The sequence below is a fragment of the Elephas maximus genome, chromosome 17 (genome assembly GCF_024166365.1).
Source record: "Elephas maximus indicus isolate mEleMax1 chromosome 17, mEleMax1 primary haplotype, whole genome shotgun sequence".
NCBI lineage: Eukaryota > Metazoa > Chordata > Mammalia > Proboscidea > Elephantidae > Elephas > Elephas maximus.
In genome coordinates, this window is record NC_064835.1 from 62,768,699 (window position 1) to 62,786,826 (window position 18,128).

Sequence of the window (18,128 nt, forward strand, 5' to 3'; positions counted from 1 at the left end):
TCGGATGAGTTGCACAGTAATGACCAAAGACCAGACAAGTTGTGGGATGACATCAAGGACATCATCCACGAAGAAAGCAGAAGTTCACTAAAAAGGCAGAAAAGAAAGAAAAGACCAAAATGGATGTCAGAAGAGACTCTGAAACTCGTTCTTGAATGTAGAGTAGCTAAAAGGAACCAAATAAAATGATGATGGGAAAGAGCTGAACAGAAGATTTCAAAGGGCAGCTTGAGAAGATGAAGTAAAGTATTATAATGAAATGTACAAAGACCTGGAGTTAGAAAACCAAAGAGAAGAACAGCTTGGCATTTCTCAAGCTGAAAGAACTGAAGAAAAAAATTCAAGCCTTGAGTTGCAATTTTGAAGAATTCTATGGGCAAAATATTGAAAGATGCAGGAAGTATCAAAAGAAGATGGAGGGAATACACGGGATCACTGTACCAAAAAGATTTGGTCGACGTTCAGCCATTTCAGGAGGTATCATATGATCAAGAACCAATGCTGTTGAAGGAGGAAGTCCAAGCTACACTGAAGGCATTGGCAAAAAACAAGGCTCTAGGAATTGACAGAATACCAATTAAGATGTTTCAACAAATGGATGCAATGCTGGAAGTGCTTGCTCTTCTTTGCCAAGAAATTTGGAAGACAGCTACCTGGCCAACTGACTGGAAGAGATCCTTATTTGTGCCCATTTCAAAGAGAGGTGATTCAACAGAATGTGGAAATGATTGAACAGTATCACTAATATCACCTGCAAGTAAAATTTTACTCAAGATAATTAAAAAATGGTTGCAGCAGTACATTGACAGGGAACTCCCATAAATTCAAGCTGAATTCAGAAGAAGACATCCGTCACACATTGGATTGTGTCCCCTAAAGATATGTGTATCAATTTGGCTAGGACATGATTCACGGTATTGTGTGATTAGCCACCATTTTGTCATCCTGGGCGGTTTTCCTAGTTTTGTAAATCCTGTCTCTGTGATGTTAATGAGATGGAATTAATGACAGTCATTTTAATAAGGCGGGACTCAATCTACAAGATTAGATTGTATCTTAAGCCAATCTCTTTTGAAATATAAAAGAGAGAAATGACCAGGGAGACACAGGGACTTCATACCACCAAGAAAGTAGTGCCAGGAGCAGAGCTCATGCTTTAGACCCGAGGTTCCTGCATGGAGAAGCTCCTAGACCAAGGGAAGACTGATGACAAGGACCTTTCCCTGGAGCTGGTGCCCTGAATTTGGATTTCTAGCTTACTAGACTGTGAGAGAATAAATTTCTCTTTGTTAAAGCCATTCACTTACGGTATTTCTGTTATAGCAGCACTAGATGGCTAAGGCAATGTGGAATGAGGAGTATCATTGCTGACGTCAGATGGATCTTGGCTGAAAGCAGAGAATACCACAAAGATGTTTACCTGTGTTTTATTAACTATGCAAAGGCATTTGACTGTGTGGATCATAACAAATTATGGGTAACATTTTAAAGAACGGGAATTCCAGAACACTTAATTGTGCTCGTGAGAAACCTGTACATAGACCAAGAGGCAGTCATCCAGACAAAACAAGGGGATACTAGGTGGTTTAAAATCAGGAAAGGTGTGAGTCAGGGTTGTATCCTTTCACTATACTTATTCAATCTGTATGCTGAGCACATACTCCGAGAAGCCGGATTATGTCAAAAAGAATGTAGCATCTGGATTGGTAGAAGAGCATAGCTTCTAGTAACAACCTGTGATGTGCAGATGATACAACCTTGCTTGCTGAAAACAAAGAGGACTTGAAACACGTACTGATAAAGATCAAAGACTACAGCTTTCAGTATGGATAACACCTCAACATAAAGAAAACAAAAATCCTCACAACTGGACCAGTAAAAAGCATCATGATAAACAGAAAATATTGAAGTTGTCAAGGATTTTGTTTTACTTGGATGCACAATCAATGCCCATGGAAGCAGCAGTCAAGAAATCAAACGACGTATTGCATTGGGAAAATCTGCTGCGAAAGACCTCTTTAAGGTGTTGAAAAGAAAAAATGTCATTTTGAGGACTAGAGTGCACCTGACCTAAGCCATAGTCTTTTTCACTCGCCTCTTGCCTCATATGCAGGAAAGCTGGACAATGGATAAGGAAGCTGAAGAATTGTCACTTTTGAATTTTGGTGTTGCAAAGAATATTGAATATACTATAGATTGCCAGAAGAATGAACAAATCTGTTTTGGAAGACATACAGCCAGAATCCCCCACGTGTCTGTCAGTTTGTCTTACTGTGGGAGCTTGCATGTTGCTGTGATGCTGGAAGCTATGCCACTGGTATTTGGATACCAGCAGGGTCACCCATGGAGGACAGGTTTCAGCTGAGCTTCCAGACCAAGACAGACTAGGAAGGACCCAGCAGTCTACTTCTGAAAAGCATTAGCCAGTGAAAACCTCATGAATAGCAGCAGAACATTGTTTGATATAGTGCTGGAAGATGAGCCCCCCAGGTTGGAAGGCACTCAAAAGATGACTGGGGAAGAGCTGCCTCCTCAAAGTAGAGCCAACCTTAATGACTTGGATGGAGTAAAGCTTTCGGGACCTTCACGTGCTGATGTGGCGTAACTCAAAATGAGAAGAAGCAGCTGCAAACATCCATTAATAGTCAGAACCTGGATGTACAAAGTATGAATCTAGGAAAACTGGAAATCGTCAAAAATGAAATGGAATGCGTAAACATCGATATCCTAGGCATTAGTGAGCTGAAGGGGACGGGTATTGGCCATTTTGAATTCGGACAATCATATAGTCTACTATGCTGGGAATGACAACTTGAAGAGGAATGGTGTTGCTTTCATCATCAAAAAGAACGTTTCAAGATCTATCCTGAAGTACAACACTGTCAGTGATAGGATAATATCCATACACCTACAACGAAGACCAGTTACTGTGACTAAACCCACCCAACCCACTGCCGTTGAGTTGATTCCGACTCATAGCCGTCCTATAGAACAGAGTAGAACTGCCCCATAGAGTTTCCAAGGAGCGCCTGGTGGACTTGAACTGCCAACCTCTTGGTTAGCAGCTGTAGCACTTGACCACTACGCCCGCCACCAGGGTTTCCTTAATACGACTATTAGGAAAATTTACGCACCAACCACTAGGGCCAAAGATGAAGAAACAGAAGATTTTTATCAGCTGCTGTAGTCTAAAATTGATCGAACATGCAATCAAGATGCATTGATAATTACTGGTGATTGGAATGCGAAAGTTGGAAACAAAGAAGAAGGATCAGTAGTTGGAAAATATGGCCTTGGCGATAGAAACAATGCTGGAGACTGAATGATAGAATTTTGCAAGACCAACGACTTCTCATTGCAAATACCTTCTTTCACCAACGTAAACAGCGACTATACACATGGACCTCGCCAGATGGAACACACAGAAATCAAATTGACTACATCTGTGGAAAGAGACGCTGGAAAAGCTCGGTATCATCAGTCAGAACAAGGCCAGGGGCCAAATGTGGAACAGACCATCAATTGCTCCTATGCAAGTTCAAGCTGAAACTGAAGAAAATCAGAGCAAGCCCACGAGAGCCAAAATATGACCTTGAGTATAAAAAAAAAAATCCCACCTGAATTTAGAGACCATCTGAAGAATAGATTTGACGCATTGAACACTAGTGACCGAAGACTAGATGAGTTGTGGAATGACATCGAGGACATCATCCATGAAGAAAGCAAGGGGTCATTGAAAAGACAGGAAAGAAAGAAAAGACCAAGATGGATGTCGGAGGAAACTTGCTCTCAAAAGTTGAGGAGCTAAAGCAAAAGGAAGAATTGATGAAGTAAAAGAGCTAAACAGAAGATTTCAAAGGGCGTCTCGAGAAGAGAAAGTAAAGTGTTATAATGACATGTGCAAAGAGCTGGAGATGGAAAACCAAAAGGGAAGAACACAGTCGGCATTTCTCAAGCTGAAAGAACTGAAGAAAAAATTCAAGCCCCGAGTTGCAATAGTGAAGGATTCTATGGGGAAAACATTAAACAACGCAGGAAGCATCAAAAGAAGATGGAAGGAATACACAGGGTCATTATACCAAAAAGAATTAGTCGATGTTCAACCATTTCAAGAGGTTGCATATGATCAGGAACCGATGGTACTGAAGGAAGAAGTTCAAGCTGCTCTGAAGGCATTGGCGAAAAACAAGACTCCAGGAATTGATGGAATATCAACTGAGATGTTTCAACAAGCAGATGCAGCACTGGAGGTGCTCACTCGCCTATGCCAGGAAATATGGAAGACAGCTTCCTGGCCAACTGACTGGAAAAGATCCATATTTATGCCTGTTCCTAAGAAAAGTGATCCAACCAAATGTGGAAATTATAGAACAATATCATTAATACCACACGCAAGCAAAATTTTGCTGAAGATCATTCAAAAACGGCTGCAGCAGTATATCGACAGGGAACTGCCAGAAATTCAGGCTGGTTTCAGAAGAGGACGTGGAACCAGGGATATCATTGCTGATGTCAGATGGATCCTGGCTGAAAGCAGAGAATACCAGAAGGATGTTTACCTGTGTTTTTTTGACTATGCAAAGGCATTCGACTGTGTGGATCATAACAAATTATGGATAACTTTGCAAAGAATGGGAATTCCAGAACACTTAGTTGTGCTCATGAGGAATCTTTACATAGATCAAGAGGCAGTTGTTCGGACGGAACAAGGGGATGCTGATTGGTTTAAAGTCAGGAAAGGTGTGTGTCAGGGTTGTATCCTTTCACCATACCTATTCAATCTGTATGCTGAGCAAATAATCCAAGAAGCTGGATTATATGAAGAAGAACGGGGCATCAGGATTGGAGGGAGACTCATTAACAACCTGCGTTATGCAGATAACACAACCTTGCTTGCTGAAAGTGAAGCGGACTTGAAGTACTTACTAATGAAGATCAAAGACCACAGCCTTCAGTATGGATTGAACCTCAACATAAAGAAAACAAAAATCCTAACAACTGGACCAATGAGCAACATCATGATAAACAAAGAAAAGATTGAAGTTGTCAAGGATTTCATTTTACTTGGATCCACAATCAACAGCCACGGAAGCAGCAGTCAAGAAATCAAAAGACACATTGCATTGGGTAAATCTGCTGCAAAGGACCTCTTTAAAGTGTTGAAAAGCAAAGATGTCACCTTGAAGACTAAGGTGCTCCTGATCCAAGCCATGGTATTTTCAATCGCATCATATGTTTGTGAAAGCTGGACAATGAATAAGGAAGACCAAAGAAGAATTGATGCCTTTGAGTTGTGGTGTTGGCGAAGAATATTGAATATACCATGGAGTGCCAAAAGAAGAAACAAATCTGTCTTGGAAGAAGTACGGCCAGAATGCTCCTTAGAGGCAAGGATGGTCAGACTGCATCTTACATACTTTGGACATGTTGTCAGGAGGGATCAGTCCCTGGAGAAAGACATCATGCTTGGTAGGGTACATGGTCAGCCGAAAAGAGGAAGACCCTCAATGAGGTGGATTGACACAGTGGCTGCAACAATGAGCTCAAGCATAACAGCGATTGTAAGGAAGGCTCAGGACCAGGCAGTGTTTCGTTCTGTGTTCATAGGGCCGCTATGAGTCGGAACTGACTTGACGGCACCTAACAACAACGACAACACAGCCAGAATGCTCCTTAGAAGCAAGAATGGGGAGACTTCGTCTCACGTACTTTGGGCATATTATCAGGAAGGACCAGTCCCTGAAGAAAGGCATCATGTTTGGTAAGGCAGAGGGTCAGCAAAAAAGAGGACGACCTTTAAGGAGTTGGATTGACACAGTGGCTGCAACAATGGGCCAAATATAGAAATAAATGTGAGGATGGCCCAGGACCAGGCAGTGTCTCTTTCTGTGTACGTAGGGTTGCTGTGAGTTGAAACTGACTTGATGACACCGAACAACAACAACAGCTTTATCCTTGGTGCTCTGAAACCTCACAGTGATATCTCAACATGGGTCTTTCTTCATTCATTGTGCTGGATACTTGTGGCCCCCTTTGTGCTGGTGCTGATGTCCTTCAGTTTAGGAAAACTTTGTTGTATTATTTCTTTCATAGTTTCTTCCTTTCCATGTTCCTTTCTCTTTTTTTGACTCTCCCATTATTCGACTCTCCAGTTATTTGATTGATGAACCTCTTGGATTGACCTCTAATCCCCTCTTCTTCTACTTTCCTGGAAATTTCCTCCACTTTATCTTCTAATACTTCCTTTGAATGTTTTATTTCAGCCCTTGTATGCCAGGGAGGTTATGTGTTCTCGGTGCTGGTATGAAAGACGGTTGACTTTCAGTTATTTGTCTGTGCTCAGCCCTGACCCTGATCTCATCATTCAGGCTTGGTGTCCTAAGTGCAGTGCCTTTTTGGTTCATTTTCTCTGGGGGAAGCTCTTTCTTCACATCTGTAGCAGATGGGGAAGGATATGGCCTGGCTGAACAGAGCGGGAGGGTGTCTCACTGCCCCACGGACGAATGCTGTTTGATGTGGCTCTCTGGTCTGAATCAGATTAGTCAGCCTGTCTCAGGCCTTCTGGGCATCTGAATAGAGTTGGGGAGGGGATTTGGGAAGCAGAGGAACGAAGAGCTCCTCCTGACTCTCCTCCTTACTGCGAACCCACGTGCACAGCCCCTCCTGTGAAGGGTATACTGCACCCACCCTGTGCTGTGGACAGTCCCATCACACTGTGTGTTAGAGACTCGTTCCTTGTGTTGCTCTGGGAAACGTGTAGTGGGAAGAACCTGGGCTTTGGAGTAAAGAAAACCTGACTGTATATCCTCACTTCCTTTTACTGATTGCTTGTTCTTGGATGAATTATTTTATCTCTGAGCCTCAACTTTCTAATCTGTCAAATAGGGATAGTGTCTCTTGCCTCATAGGCTTGTTGTGAAACACAAGTGGAATTGAGTTAAGAACCATTGCACTGGTTGTAACACAAAGCAAATGCTCAGCAAATGTGAGTGCTCTTCTCTCTCCCCTGTTCAAGGTCTCTTTAGGCTGCTCTTGTTGGCTACTCCATCCTGCAGAGGTGTTCCTGGCAGGGCTTGGGGTGAGTCAGTATGTGGGTGAGGGGTGTGTGTGTGCTGGTGCACTAGGGTTCCTGACCCTGGGCCTTGGGTGAGCTGTTCTTTTTTGGGCTCATTTGTGGCTCCAAGCAGAGCTTTGGCTGGGAGTGGCCAGAGATGACGTAAATAGGGAAAAATGTGGGTAGGTCTGTCTGCACCGGGGTCCTGGAGATCTGGGGGTCTCTCCCAGGGCCAGCCTTGTCCCCCTGGGCCTCAGAGTTTCAGGGTGTGTGTGTGGGGGAGAGAGGGGCAGAAGGGGAGGTCTCTAGGCTCCAGGGGAATGTTGCTGACCACTGTACTCCCTGCTGGGTGTGTGTGAGTCTCACCCAGAGCTTCACCTACTCAGGATGTGGCTCCTCCATCATGGAAAAGTTTCGGATAATTTCTCAGCTATATCTGTGGCCTGTGGGCCAGGGTCTGTGTATCAGAGCAGGGACGTATGGGGAGAGGCTCTCAGTGGCCTCCAAAGCAAGGAGGTGCTCTGTGACCCTGAACCTGTGACCAGAGCTCTGCCTGCCCCCCTTGTTCTCACAGGTGGTACAAACTGCACTCCAAGCCCGGCAAGAAGGAGAAAGAACGTGGGGAGATCCAAGTTACCATCCAGTTCACGCGCAACAACCTGAGTGCCAGCATGTTTGACCTGTCCATGAAGGATAAGCCGCGGTCCCCCTTCAGCAAGATCAAGGACAAGATGAAGGGCAAGAAGAAGTTTGACCTGGAATCCGCCTCCGCTATCCTCCCAAGCAGTGCCCTGGAGGATCCTGAGCTGGGCAGCCTGGGCAAAATGGGCAAAGCCAAGGGCTTCTTCCTCCGAAACAAGCTGCGCAAGTCATCCCTGACCCAATCCAACACTTCTCTGGGCTCGGATAGCACCCTGTCCTCTGCCAGCGGGAGCCTGGCCTACCAGGGGCCTGGTGCTGAACTCCTCACCCGCTCACCCAGCCGTACCAGCTGGCTGTCCACCGAAGGGGGTGAGCAAGGGGCTGGGCCCCCAGGAGGGCAGAGGAGGGCTGGCCGTGGGATGGCCTGAGGTGTGGACACGGGGCTCCCGTTCCTGTGGGCTAACTCCATCTGTTTGCTTTTCAGGCAGGGACTCTGCACAGTCCCCCAAGTTGTTCACCCACAAAAGGACCTACAGCGACGAGGCCAGCCAGGTGCGAGCAGCTCCTCCCCGAGCCCTCCTTGACCTTCAGGGCCACCTTGACACTGCTTCCCGCTCTTCCCTCTGTATCAATGGGAGCCACATTTACAACGAGGAGCCCCCGGAACCCCTGCGGCACCGCAGCTCCATCTCGGGCCCCTTCCCACCCTCTAGCTCCCTGCACAATGTCTCCTTCCGGCCCTCTGAGGAGGGGCCTCGGTCGGTAGATGACTCCTGGGGCAGGGGCAGCCGCAGCACCAGTGGCTCAGAGGCAATGCTTGGACAGGAGGAGCCAAGCACACAGCCCAAAGTGCTGGCCATCGGGGCTGGCCACTCTGGCGAGGAGGAGGGGGCCCAGCTTTCAGAGGGGAAGCCAGTCCAGGTCACCACACCCATGGTGGCCTCCTCTGAGGCCTTGGCAGAGAAGGAGGGAGTCCGGAAGGAGGAGCGGAAGCCCCGGATGGGCCTCTTCCACCATCACCACCCAGGCCTGAGCCGAAGCGAGTTGGGGCGACGTAGCTCACTGGGAGAGAAGGGCAGTCCCACTCTGGGGGCCTCCCTACACCACTCTTCCAGCGGGGAGGAAAAGGCCAAGAGTAGCTGGTTTGGCTTGAGAGAGGCCAAGGAGGCAACTCAGAAACCCAGGTACGTTCTTGGCAAGACCACCTTCCTCTTTGGGGAGGATGCCTGGGTGTTTGCAGCCATTGGCCTGGACCCTGGGGCAGGGAAGACAGCACAGATACTGCCCTTGGGCAGGCTGCTGGAGCTCTGGCTTTGCATGATTAAATGGGTACCCTGTCCTAAGCCCAGGCTTGTTCTCTGCACGTGGACACAGGTGAGTTGCCAGGGCCCAGTGCTCTGAGGGTCATGGGTTGAGGGGCAATGCGCTCTGCCGCGTGGGTTGGCACACCTACCCCCTGAGGAGGGGGAGGTACAGGGGAAGCAGAGAGAGGCCATTTGAATGGATTATTTCCTGGCCTCCACTTCTTGCCCTCTGGCCTCAAGGTAAGGTAACCTCAGCAGATAGAGAGGAGGGGTTTGGGGACTGTACCCTCAGACTTCTCTGAAAATAGACTACTCCCCGCTCCCCACAGCTGCTCCAGCTGGCTTGTGGTCTCTTCCCTGTGAGAGATGGGAATCAAGTGATTGATGCTTGTTATGGATTGAATTGTGTCCCCCCCCAAAATATGCGTTGGAAGTCCTTCACCTTTGTGCCTGTGGTTATGATGCCATTTGGTCATGGGCTGTCTTTGTTATACATTAATGAGGCAGGATTTAGTGTAGGGTGTATTTTGAGCCAGTCACTTTTGAGATATAAAAGAGGTTAAACACAAGCTAGCAAGGAGAGGTGGGGGAAGAGAGATGCCAAGCCAAATGGAGGTCGCCCCAGAGCAGAAACTCAAAGAGACAACCTTCCTCCACAGCCAACAGAGAGTGAAAGCCTTCCCCTAGAGCCTGTCCCCTGAATTCAGACTTCTAGACTCTTAAACTGAGAAAATAAATTTCTGTTTGGTAAAGCTACCCATTTGTAGTATTTCTGTTATATTTTTTTTTTAGATAACTAAGACAGTACCCTACCCTTTTCTCCGAAGACATTCACCTCGGGTGACTCCTCTGGCCTGGCAAGAGGCTATGGGCAGCTCCTCTGAAATCTATAATCTACACACTGTCCTTGGAGACCTTTGGGGCTTTGGCCCTTTCTGATGTCTCTTGGTTTTGGGATATGGCACTGCTGAAGTACTAATGGCTGGTCTGTCTGGAATGTGCTGAGTCCCACCTAGGGGGGATCTCAAGAGTCCTTGAGCCCAGGCCCTGACAGATCCTCTGGCCTCCACCCTGGCTTCTTTGCCTCTTCCTAACTCTGAGCTAGGAGAGGCTGCTGTGCTATCTGGTGGGGGCCCAGGGCAGGGCCAGGAGAGGCTGCAGTGTTACCTGGCATGGCCCAGAGTGGGCCCAGGGTAGGCCACAGTAGCATGTGTCTTTCTTCCAAGGGCCTGGGAGCAACCCGGACAGTGTCTTCGGCAACCCCAGCCAGTGTGGTGGGGACAGCTATATTTGTTCTCTCAGCAAGCCCACCCCTCCCACCTCCATGGGTATATGGGCAGGAGGTGGAATGGGAAGGCTGGGCACAGTGATGAGGGGTGGAGAGAAAGGGGGCAGAGGGAAGACCCCTAAACCTAGTCCCCAGTAGAGGGGAAAGGAATCCTGAAGTCCTGGCTTTTCTCTTTCTTTTTGAAATTTTGAGTCTGCCAAGAGGAGTGAAGAGAGAAGTAAAGGGCCTTTCTAGGGCTGGGCTCTCCCTCACTGGCTGGCAGCCCATGTCAGAGCCTCATAGATGAGGGGGCTGGGATGGGTCAGTCTCTGGGTATGTCCCCTTTTGCTCCCCTGCCTAGTATAGCAGCTTCTGTCCCTACTGCCCAGTCCCCACTCACCAAAGCCCAGGGGGAACTGCTAGGCGTCTGTGGCCTGCAGGAGACTAGGAGGAAGGAGACAGGCCTTTCTGGAGGCCCAGACTGAGCCTGGTGGCCCTGGGACAACTCTGAGAGATGTTTGGAGGGAGGTGGCTGGAGAGCCTGGACAGGGATGTTTTTGGGAGGATCTGGGTCAGAAGGGCCACAGGCTCTGGGCTCAGTGCTGCTGTCGGTGGGGTGTCTCTGGGCCTTTTCCAAGGCAGCCAGATGCTGGGGTACATCTTTGTGTGAGGTCATTTGTAAGTGAGAACCCAGACTTTGAGCTTAGACCCCTGGAGGCTGTGATGTTGTGTGATGGAGTTGTGGCTGCCCCTGGGATACTTAGTCTCCGTTTCCCTATGTCTCCTAACATCCCTTCAGAGTCAAGAGAGTTTGGATCATTGATGGGCACAGAGAAGCTGAGGTTTCTGTCCTGCTTACACTTGAATTCTGAGCCTTGTCCTCAGCAGGTTGGAGGGTACTCAGGCATTCCTGCCTTCCCTGGTGCCCACTTGTAGGCGGCGGCTGCACTGTGGGCTCTGGGGCTGCATGGGAGAGGCTGTTCTTTGGGTAAAGTAGCCTGGCCTGGACAGACAGAAACATGGACGTTGAGCCCTTCAATATCACCCTGACCCTGTGTGCCTTGGAGGTAGGGGGGAACACTGGCTGAAAGGAAGGACTGCTGGGGCTCACCCAGAGGGCTTGCTGAGGGCTTTTGAGTTAGAATGAGGTGAGCTAGCTCATGGCAGGAAGTTGTAGGTTAGACAGCAGAACTGGAGTGACTGAAGGTAGCTGCAGAATCCCTTGCTATGACATGGGGAGTCTCTCCACAGGTCAGAGATTAGGGGTGCCTCTGCCCTGGGGCTGCGATGGAGAGTGCCAGTGTTCACACTAGGAAGGGCAGCAGCGCCCTCTAGTGCTCCCACGTGGCACTGATGCCCCACAGAGAGGTAGGACACAGCCTGTGTTGAAAGTGTTGGAAAAAACCTTAGTCCGACCGATAGGACAGAGTAGAACTGCCCTAAAGGGTTTCCAAGGCTGTGAATCTTTACAGAAGCAGACTGTCACATCTTTCTCCTGCGGTGTGGCTGGTGGGTTTGAACCACCAACCTTTCTGTTAGCAACCAAGCAGTTTAACCACTGCATCACCAGAGCTCCTCAAGTTGAGTATAGTATCCAGAAAAACGGCAGCTGTTGCTGGGGAATGCAGTGGCTGGAAGAGAAGGCTCGAGAGTGTGAAGGGCCAAGAAGGTGGCCTTCCTTTACCTCCTGAACTGTCCCTCCTCTGCCAGGTCCCACAGTCCCTGTTACACTAGGCCCCTCCCATTGTGTGTGTGTTGGCGGGGTGGTGCTTGAGACTCAGCCCCACCTGGGCTGCAGGACTCCTCCCTGCCCCCCAGTCCCACAGTGAGCTGTTCACACCAGGCTGCAGCACAGGCACCAGCTACCTAGTGTGTGACTGGGGATGGCCAAGGCCACAGGTGCTAAACCTGCTAATGCTAGAGTGGACAGGCGTTGTTTCTTCCTTTCTAACCCCTTTAAAACATAAGCTTCCTGAGGGCAGGCTATCCTTCTGTTCCCTCCCCTCCCCATCCCCCTCACAGGAACTATAGCACTTTGTACATAATAGGGAGTCATATGTTGATACAATGTTTTTTTGTTTTTTTTTTTTTAATTTGGTTAAGTATGGTATAACATAAAGGCAAGTGTATCATCATGGTGGCCTTTAGCAATCTCTGCACCTCCCCCGTCCCTCACCAGGTGTGGTTTCTGTGGCTGCTGGACTAGCTCAGTCTTGGGCTGCATTCTTAGAGGTGTACATGACTAACTGGATGTGTGCACAGTGACTTCTAGTTAATGTGGCCAGACGTCATTATGCCTGTTTACTTGGCATAGTTCACAGTGCCCTGTCCCTGGTGGTGCAGTGGTTAAGGGCTCGGCTGCTAACCAGAACGTCGGTGGTTAGAATCCACCAGGCGGCTTCTCCACAGGAGAATGATGTGGCAGTCTGCTTCCATAAAGATATACAGCCTTGGAAACCCTATGGGGCAGTTCTACTCTGCCCTGTAGGGTCACTATGAGTCAGAATTGGCTCAACAGCAATGGGTTTTTTTTTTTTTTCTTTCACTATATTAAAAGTGTTCTGATTTGGAAGATAAATCATATAATCTCCCTACTTATAGTTTACAAGCCTCTTCTCTGTCACCTTAATGTGTCCAGATGATGAGAGGGAGGGAATGTGTCTAGTATCCTGGACACGCTTCCTGGGATCTGGGGGCATATCTTAGGAGGATGCCAGGAAATCATGCCTTAGGAGGAGCGGCTGGAGGAAGGGACATTGGCTGAGGGTGGGTGTGCCCTGGAGGCTGTCTTTGACCTTTTGGTGCACTGCCTGGTCGAAGACCCTGATAGTGCAGTGGTTAAACGTTGGGCTGCTAACCAAAAGGTCAGCAGTTCGAATCCACCAGCTCCTCCTTGGAAACCCCATGGGGCAGTTCTACTCTGTCCTGTCGGGTCACTATGAGTTGGAATCAGCTCAACAGCAATGGGTTTTTTTAAATTTTGTTTTGCCTGGTCAAAAGCCACAAAGACTACAGCTGGGACCAATGAGTGGGAATAACAAGCACACCAAGTTCATCTCAGCCTAAGGAGGAATATTCTTCTGGAGAAGTCTGGCCTCCCGCTGCGTATGTGACCTGGTGGTCCAGTGAGCTGCCCAGCAATGGTGGTGGTTAAGGGAAAAGGGCTGGCGCAGTGAACAGGTGATTCCTGCATTAACTGGCAGGTTTAACCAATTGCTGTAAGGTTCCTGCAGGCCCTGAGGGTGAAGAGCAGAGACATTTTGACTTCTGGTTTCTTTCCCCATCAAACCTGAAGGCAGAGAGGAAGAAGCGTGTTTGAACTGTAATAGAGAAAGTGGAGATTTGGTACAAGGCAAGACTTCTCTAGAGAGTAAACATTCAGTCTTAAAAGGGAAGACAGATGAGCAGATGTTGAAGTCCCACTGCCTGGGGCATTGTGCGGGCTGCCTGGTGGGCTCCAGGATGCAGAACGTGTTGTCTCTGTCCTCGGAGCACAGCCAGCAGAGAACCACACTGATCTGTGCTAGGTGGAATGGGAGGGAGGGGATGGGCATGAGAAAAAGGTTCCAAGTGAGAACTACAAGGATTTGCATCTGGTATGCAGTGTGGCAGGGAAGTCCTGGACAGTACAGGGTATTGGGTGGGGGGTGTGTTGCTGGATAGGAAGGGCAGGAAGGATGCTCTCAGAGGTACCACAGCTTGGGAACGTCTGCTGATCCTGGCGCCTGGAGTCTCTTCCTCCAGGGAGCCCTTTGCCTGATTCCATACCAACGGGTTTGTGTGCATCTCTGGGGAGCATGTGAGGAGGGGTTGTGGCGAGGTTGCTGAGCCTACCTTGGGGCTCCCACCCTCCTGCCCTGCATTTCTGCCTACCAGCCAGTTTGCTCTAAGACTGCCAGGGTGAGTGGGTGGCCAGGCTGGGGTTGAGGGGGTGTAGAGCTTGGTGCTGTTTGTTGATAGAGCTCTGTTCCCCCAGACCACCCTGGTAACTCATCCTAAAGGGAGCTGGGGAGAGAGGTACCTCCAAGTAGTGTCGGCTCTGTCCTGCTGGCAGGGTAGGCTATGATTGGTGTGTGTGCTGGAATGGGGGGCAAGGTTTTGGACCCCCTCTTGGCCCCCAAGGCAGGCATGTATGCCTTGGCCCCGGGTCCTGCCAGGAGTGAAGAGAGAAGGGTTGGGACTGCAGGCCCAGGATCCTCTCTAGAAGCTGAGTGGTGCTGGGAAGCCCAGTGGGGAGGAAGTGGATGAGTTTTATTTATTTATTTATTTACCATCTCCCTAATCTTCAAGTGGTGGGGATGAGACTGAGAAGTGGGAAGAAGCTGGCTGAGTGGAGAAGATGAATATATAAGAGTTTTCCAGGTTGTTTCCATCCTGGGGCACACAGGGGCCAAAGAATGGAGTCTTGGGAGCTTAAAGTGGAGACTGGGGGACTGGGTATGAGGAGGGAAGCTGGGGGACTGGCCATGAGGAAGGAGACCGGGTTTGGCAGCAGAGGATTAGGCCACTTCGGTCTGGGGCTGGCAGGTGGGCCCAGCTGCAGGGCAGATTCCCGTTACACCAACATCTAAGTGCTAAAAGCTGGAGCGTGGGCCCCCTTTTCTCCTGTACTGGTTTTCTGGCCTTTTGTCTGTGTTCTGAGGTATCTTGGGAAAGCAGAGGCTCTAGTTTCAGAGGCTGCCCCTGCCCACACTTCTCCAGTCAGCCGTGCACTATGGATAAGGCGTGGGGAGGGGGGCATCCCTCCTGGAATGCCCTTGGAGGGAAGAGCTGAGGCAATGCTGTCCGGTGTCTTTGGAAGTGTAGGCTCATTCCTGAGGGGACCTGTCCTGTCCCAGGCCAGTCCCCACCCAGGGGAGCCAGGATCTGTGTGGGGAGACCCAGGATGACACCCAGAGTTATCGGCGCTGCCTCCCTGGCTGTGTTTCCAGCCCTTTGTCTCTCTAGAGGAGCTGTTTCAGGGCTAACCCCCGGGTGCCTTTGGTGAGGGGTGCCGCCTGCTGGGTGCTGAGCTGTGTGGGTGCTGAAAGTAGACATCCTAACAGCTTTCTTGTTTTCCTAGTTGGCCATTCATGCTGCTCCTCCAAGAAATGAGAGGAGTGGGTCCTCTTTGATTGATGACAGTCCATCGCATTACCTCCTGTCTTCGCAGGGGTCGTAGAACCAGTCTGCGCTAGGATTCCAGGTGCCTGGCTTGGCTCTATCAGTGCTGGCTTTGTCCCTCCCCCAAGTACCTAGTCCTGGCCTTTCTCTGGTCTCTTTATCCCTTCCAAGCCAGCTAGTATTTTCTTTCCTCTCTCTGTCCTTAAAGGTCTGTAAGGCGTTTTCTGATGGGTTCGTTAGGCTTCAGCCCTGTGTGGAATAGAATCTTCAGCATGGCATAGTGAAAAGAATACTTGCTTAGGTTTGGATCTTGGCTGCAAGATGGGATTATTGCTTTCCAGGGTGGGTGTGAGGATTACATTAACTCTGCCCAGCATTTTCTCCTTGGGGGTGCCTAATCATGTCCGGAAGCCTGAGCCCAGCCCATGTGCGTATGGTTGTCCATCCCGCGGAGGTGGGGAGGGGGTGGTATGTAGCAGGAGCGTTTCCAGTCTCGGCATTAACCAGGAGGCTCACGGTTTTGTCTCCCTCCACAGCCTGGACGTGTCTCCTCAGGTAGAACCTGACCCAGCCGCTCTTCCTCACCACCTCCCCTGCTCCCCCTGTGCTCCGGCCCTTGCCACTCCTGCTCCCACCGCTGCACCCATGCTAAGCACTAACCTTTTTGTAGCTGCCTCCCCTGCTGCTGCCACAGCTGCTGCCACCACCGCCACCCCTGAAGCCACCCATGAAGCCACCCCATCTGGATTCTCGGGTTTCACCAACCCGTTCCTCTCCTCCTTGCAGAGCAGCCCCTTCTTCGATGAGCTGGTAGCACTCAAAATACTAAACTGTCCTTCACCTGCTCCCTCTCTCCCCAGTGCCTCAAGGGCCAGCTCCACCCCCCTGGCCTCCCCGGGGAAAGCCCTGACTGAGTGGGAGGACACCTTCAACGTCTTTGCTGCCAGCAGGCTGTGTCCAGAGGCCAGGAGCAAGATTCTGGCCCCTGCAGGAGTGGGGCTGGAGGCGACTGGGCTGCAGGCCCCAGGCTCCGGGGCTGTGACAGTGAAGGCAGCTGAGACCTGGGGAGACCCTGAGGGAGGAGGAAGAGATGGGAGCAGCATGTGGCAGGAGCCCAGGATGCCTGTGGACTTGGGACTGGACCAGCAGAGTACGGCTGACCCGGAGCCCCTTGGGTTGGTAGGGGCCAGCCTGCCCTCCACATCAGCCCAGCTGCACCTCAGAGCCTCAGACTCTGAGCCAGGCAGGGAGCCGCCGGCCCCAGGAGGGGATGCAGGGCAGAGTCCAGCAGACAGCGCGACATCTCTGTTTAGCTCCCCAGAAGTGATCAGTGTGTGGGAGAGGCTGCCTGGCCCAGACGACACCCCTGAGACCCAGCATGAGGAGGCCTCCCGAGGTGAAAGCCAGCTTTTCCATGAGCTGAGTACGGTCAATGATTCCTGGCCTTGGGATGTGGTCACCATTTCTCCTGCCACTGAGACATCCTCACCAGTCCTGCGGGGAGAGTCTGACGAGCTGCCTCCCCCCCAGGAGCAGCCAGAAGCACCAGAAACTGTGAGCCCCAAGGGGAGTGAGAAGCTTCCCCCACAGGAGCTGGAGCCAGAGCCTAAACCCAAGAGTGTGTCGGAGGAGGGGCTGCAGCCCAGCACGCCGCCTCCCAAGCCACCACGTCTCTTCATACCTGGAAGTTCGCAGGAGCAAGAGGAGGAGGAAGGGAAGGCTGCAGGGAGGCCAAGTAACTGGGGGCCAGATATAAGAGAAGATGCCTTCCCAAGCACACTGGCTCTTGGTCCTCAGGAGGCCAAGGAGGAGGGAGAGAAGCCTGAGTCGGAGGAGTCTGATGGCCATTCTTCAGAGACCTTGCTGGGCGAGCCTGGCTCGGAAGATGCCATGGAGGATGCCAGTCCCCCTGTGTCAGGGTCCTGCCTGTCTCTGCCCACCAGTTGCCCTGAGGGCCCTGTCCCCACACCCTACTACTCAGAGAGCTTGGCTCTTCAGAGTCAGCAGATCTGTAGGGCTCCGGAGAGAGGAGAAGCCCCCGTGGCTCCTGAGGCCCAGAGCCGGGGACCAGCAGGAGAGGAGCTTAGGCCCCTGTCAGTCAGCTCCCAACAGACTGACTTGTGGGCCTCCACCGAGGAGGATACCTTGAAGCCCTTGTCTCAAGGGAGCCGAGACCCCCCCAGCTTCCCTTCCACATCCCCTCTGGGGTCCAGGGACTCTTCCATCCACTCTGGTCCAGAAGAGCTACCCACCCCTCCAGAGCCCACCTTTCCACCACCCACCCTCCCACCCTGGGCCAGCCACCTCCATGGGGGGCTCAGCCCTCAGTGCTCTTCCCTGCCTGGAGCCTGGCCCCAGGCCTCTTCCTCCCCAACCCCAGGGGAGCCAGCCTCGCCCCCAGGACCCTTTGAGCCCTCCCCCACCGGGGGCTTTCCCGCCCCACTCGGGGAGGACCGCGCTGCAGCCACCCCAGCCTCCCCGCTTGTGCTTCTGCCCTTGGAGACACGGCCAGTTGAGGAGCCACAGCCCAGTGCCAGGTGAGCTTCCCACCCCACTAACATTTCCCAGGAAGCAGGGGCTGGAGCGGGGCAGAACCTTCACAGGGGCTGGGTGTTGACGCTCCAGCTTCTCCTTTCCGAGGCAGGTGAGGGTCTCCACCTAGGAGGCAGGATGGGGGGGCTTTGACAGCAGGGGTTTTCTATGCTCCCAGCTCTGAAGCTTCTTCCTCCTCGGGACCTTGAACAAGGAGGGTGCCTCC

General features: G+C 51.0%; 1 protein-coding gene across 2 annotated transcripts in view; it reads left to right on the forward strand.

The window, feature by feature from the left end:
* RAB11FIP5 (RAB11 family interacting protein 5) overlaps positions 1–18,128 on the forward strand; it is a 51,270-nt gene that overhangs the window by 26,964 nt on the left and 6,178 nt on the right. The window contains exons 2-4 of one of the 2 annotated variants that reach the window (XM_049856860.1): positions 7,629–8,065; positions 8,181–8,880; positions 15,907–17,907. In XM_049856860.1, coding sequence (XP_049712817.1) covers positions 7,629–8,065; positions 8,181–8,880; positions 15,907–17,907 — 3,138 coding nt within the window. The remainder of the gene's footprint in view (positions 1–7,628; positions 8,066–8,180; positions 8,881–15,906; positions 17,908–18,128) is intronic. The other variant, XM_049856861.1, reaches the window with a different exon arrangement.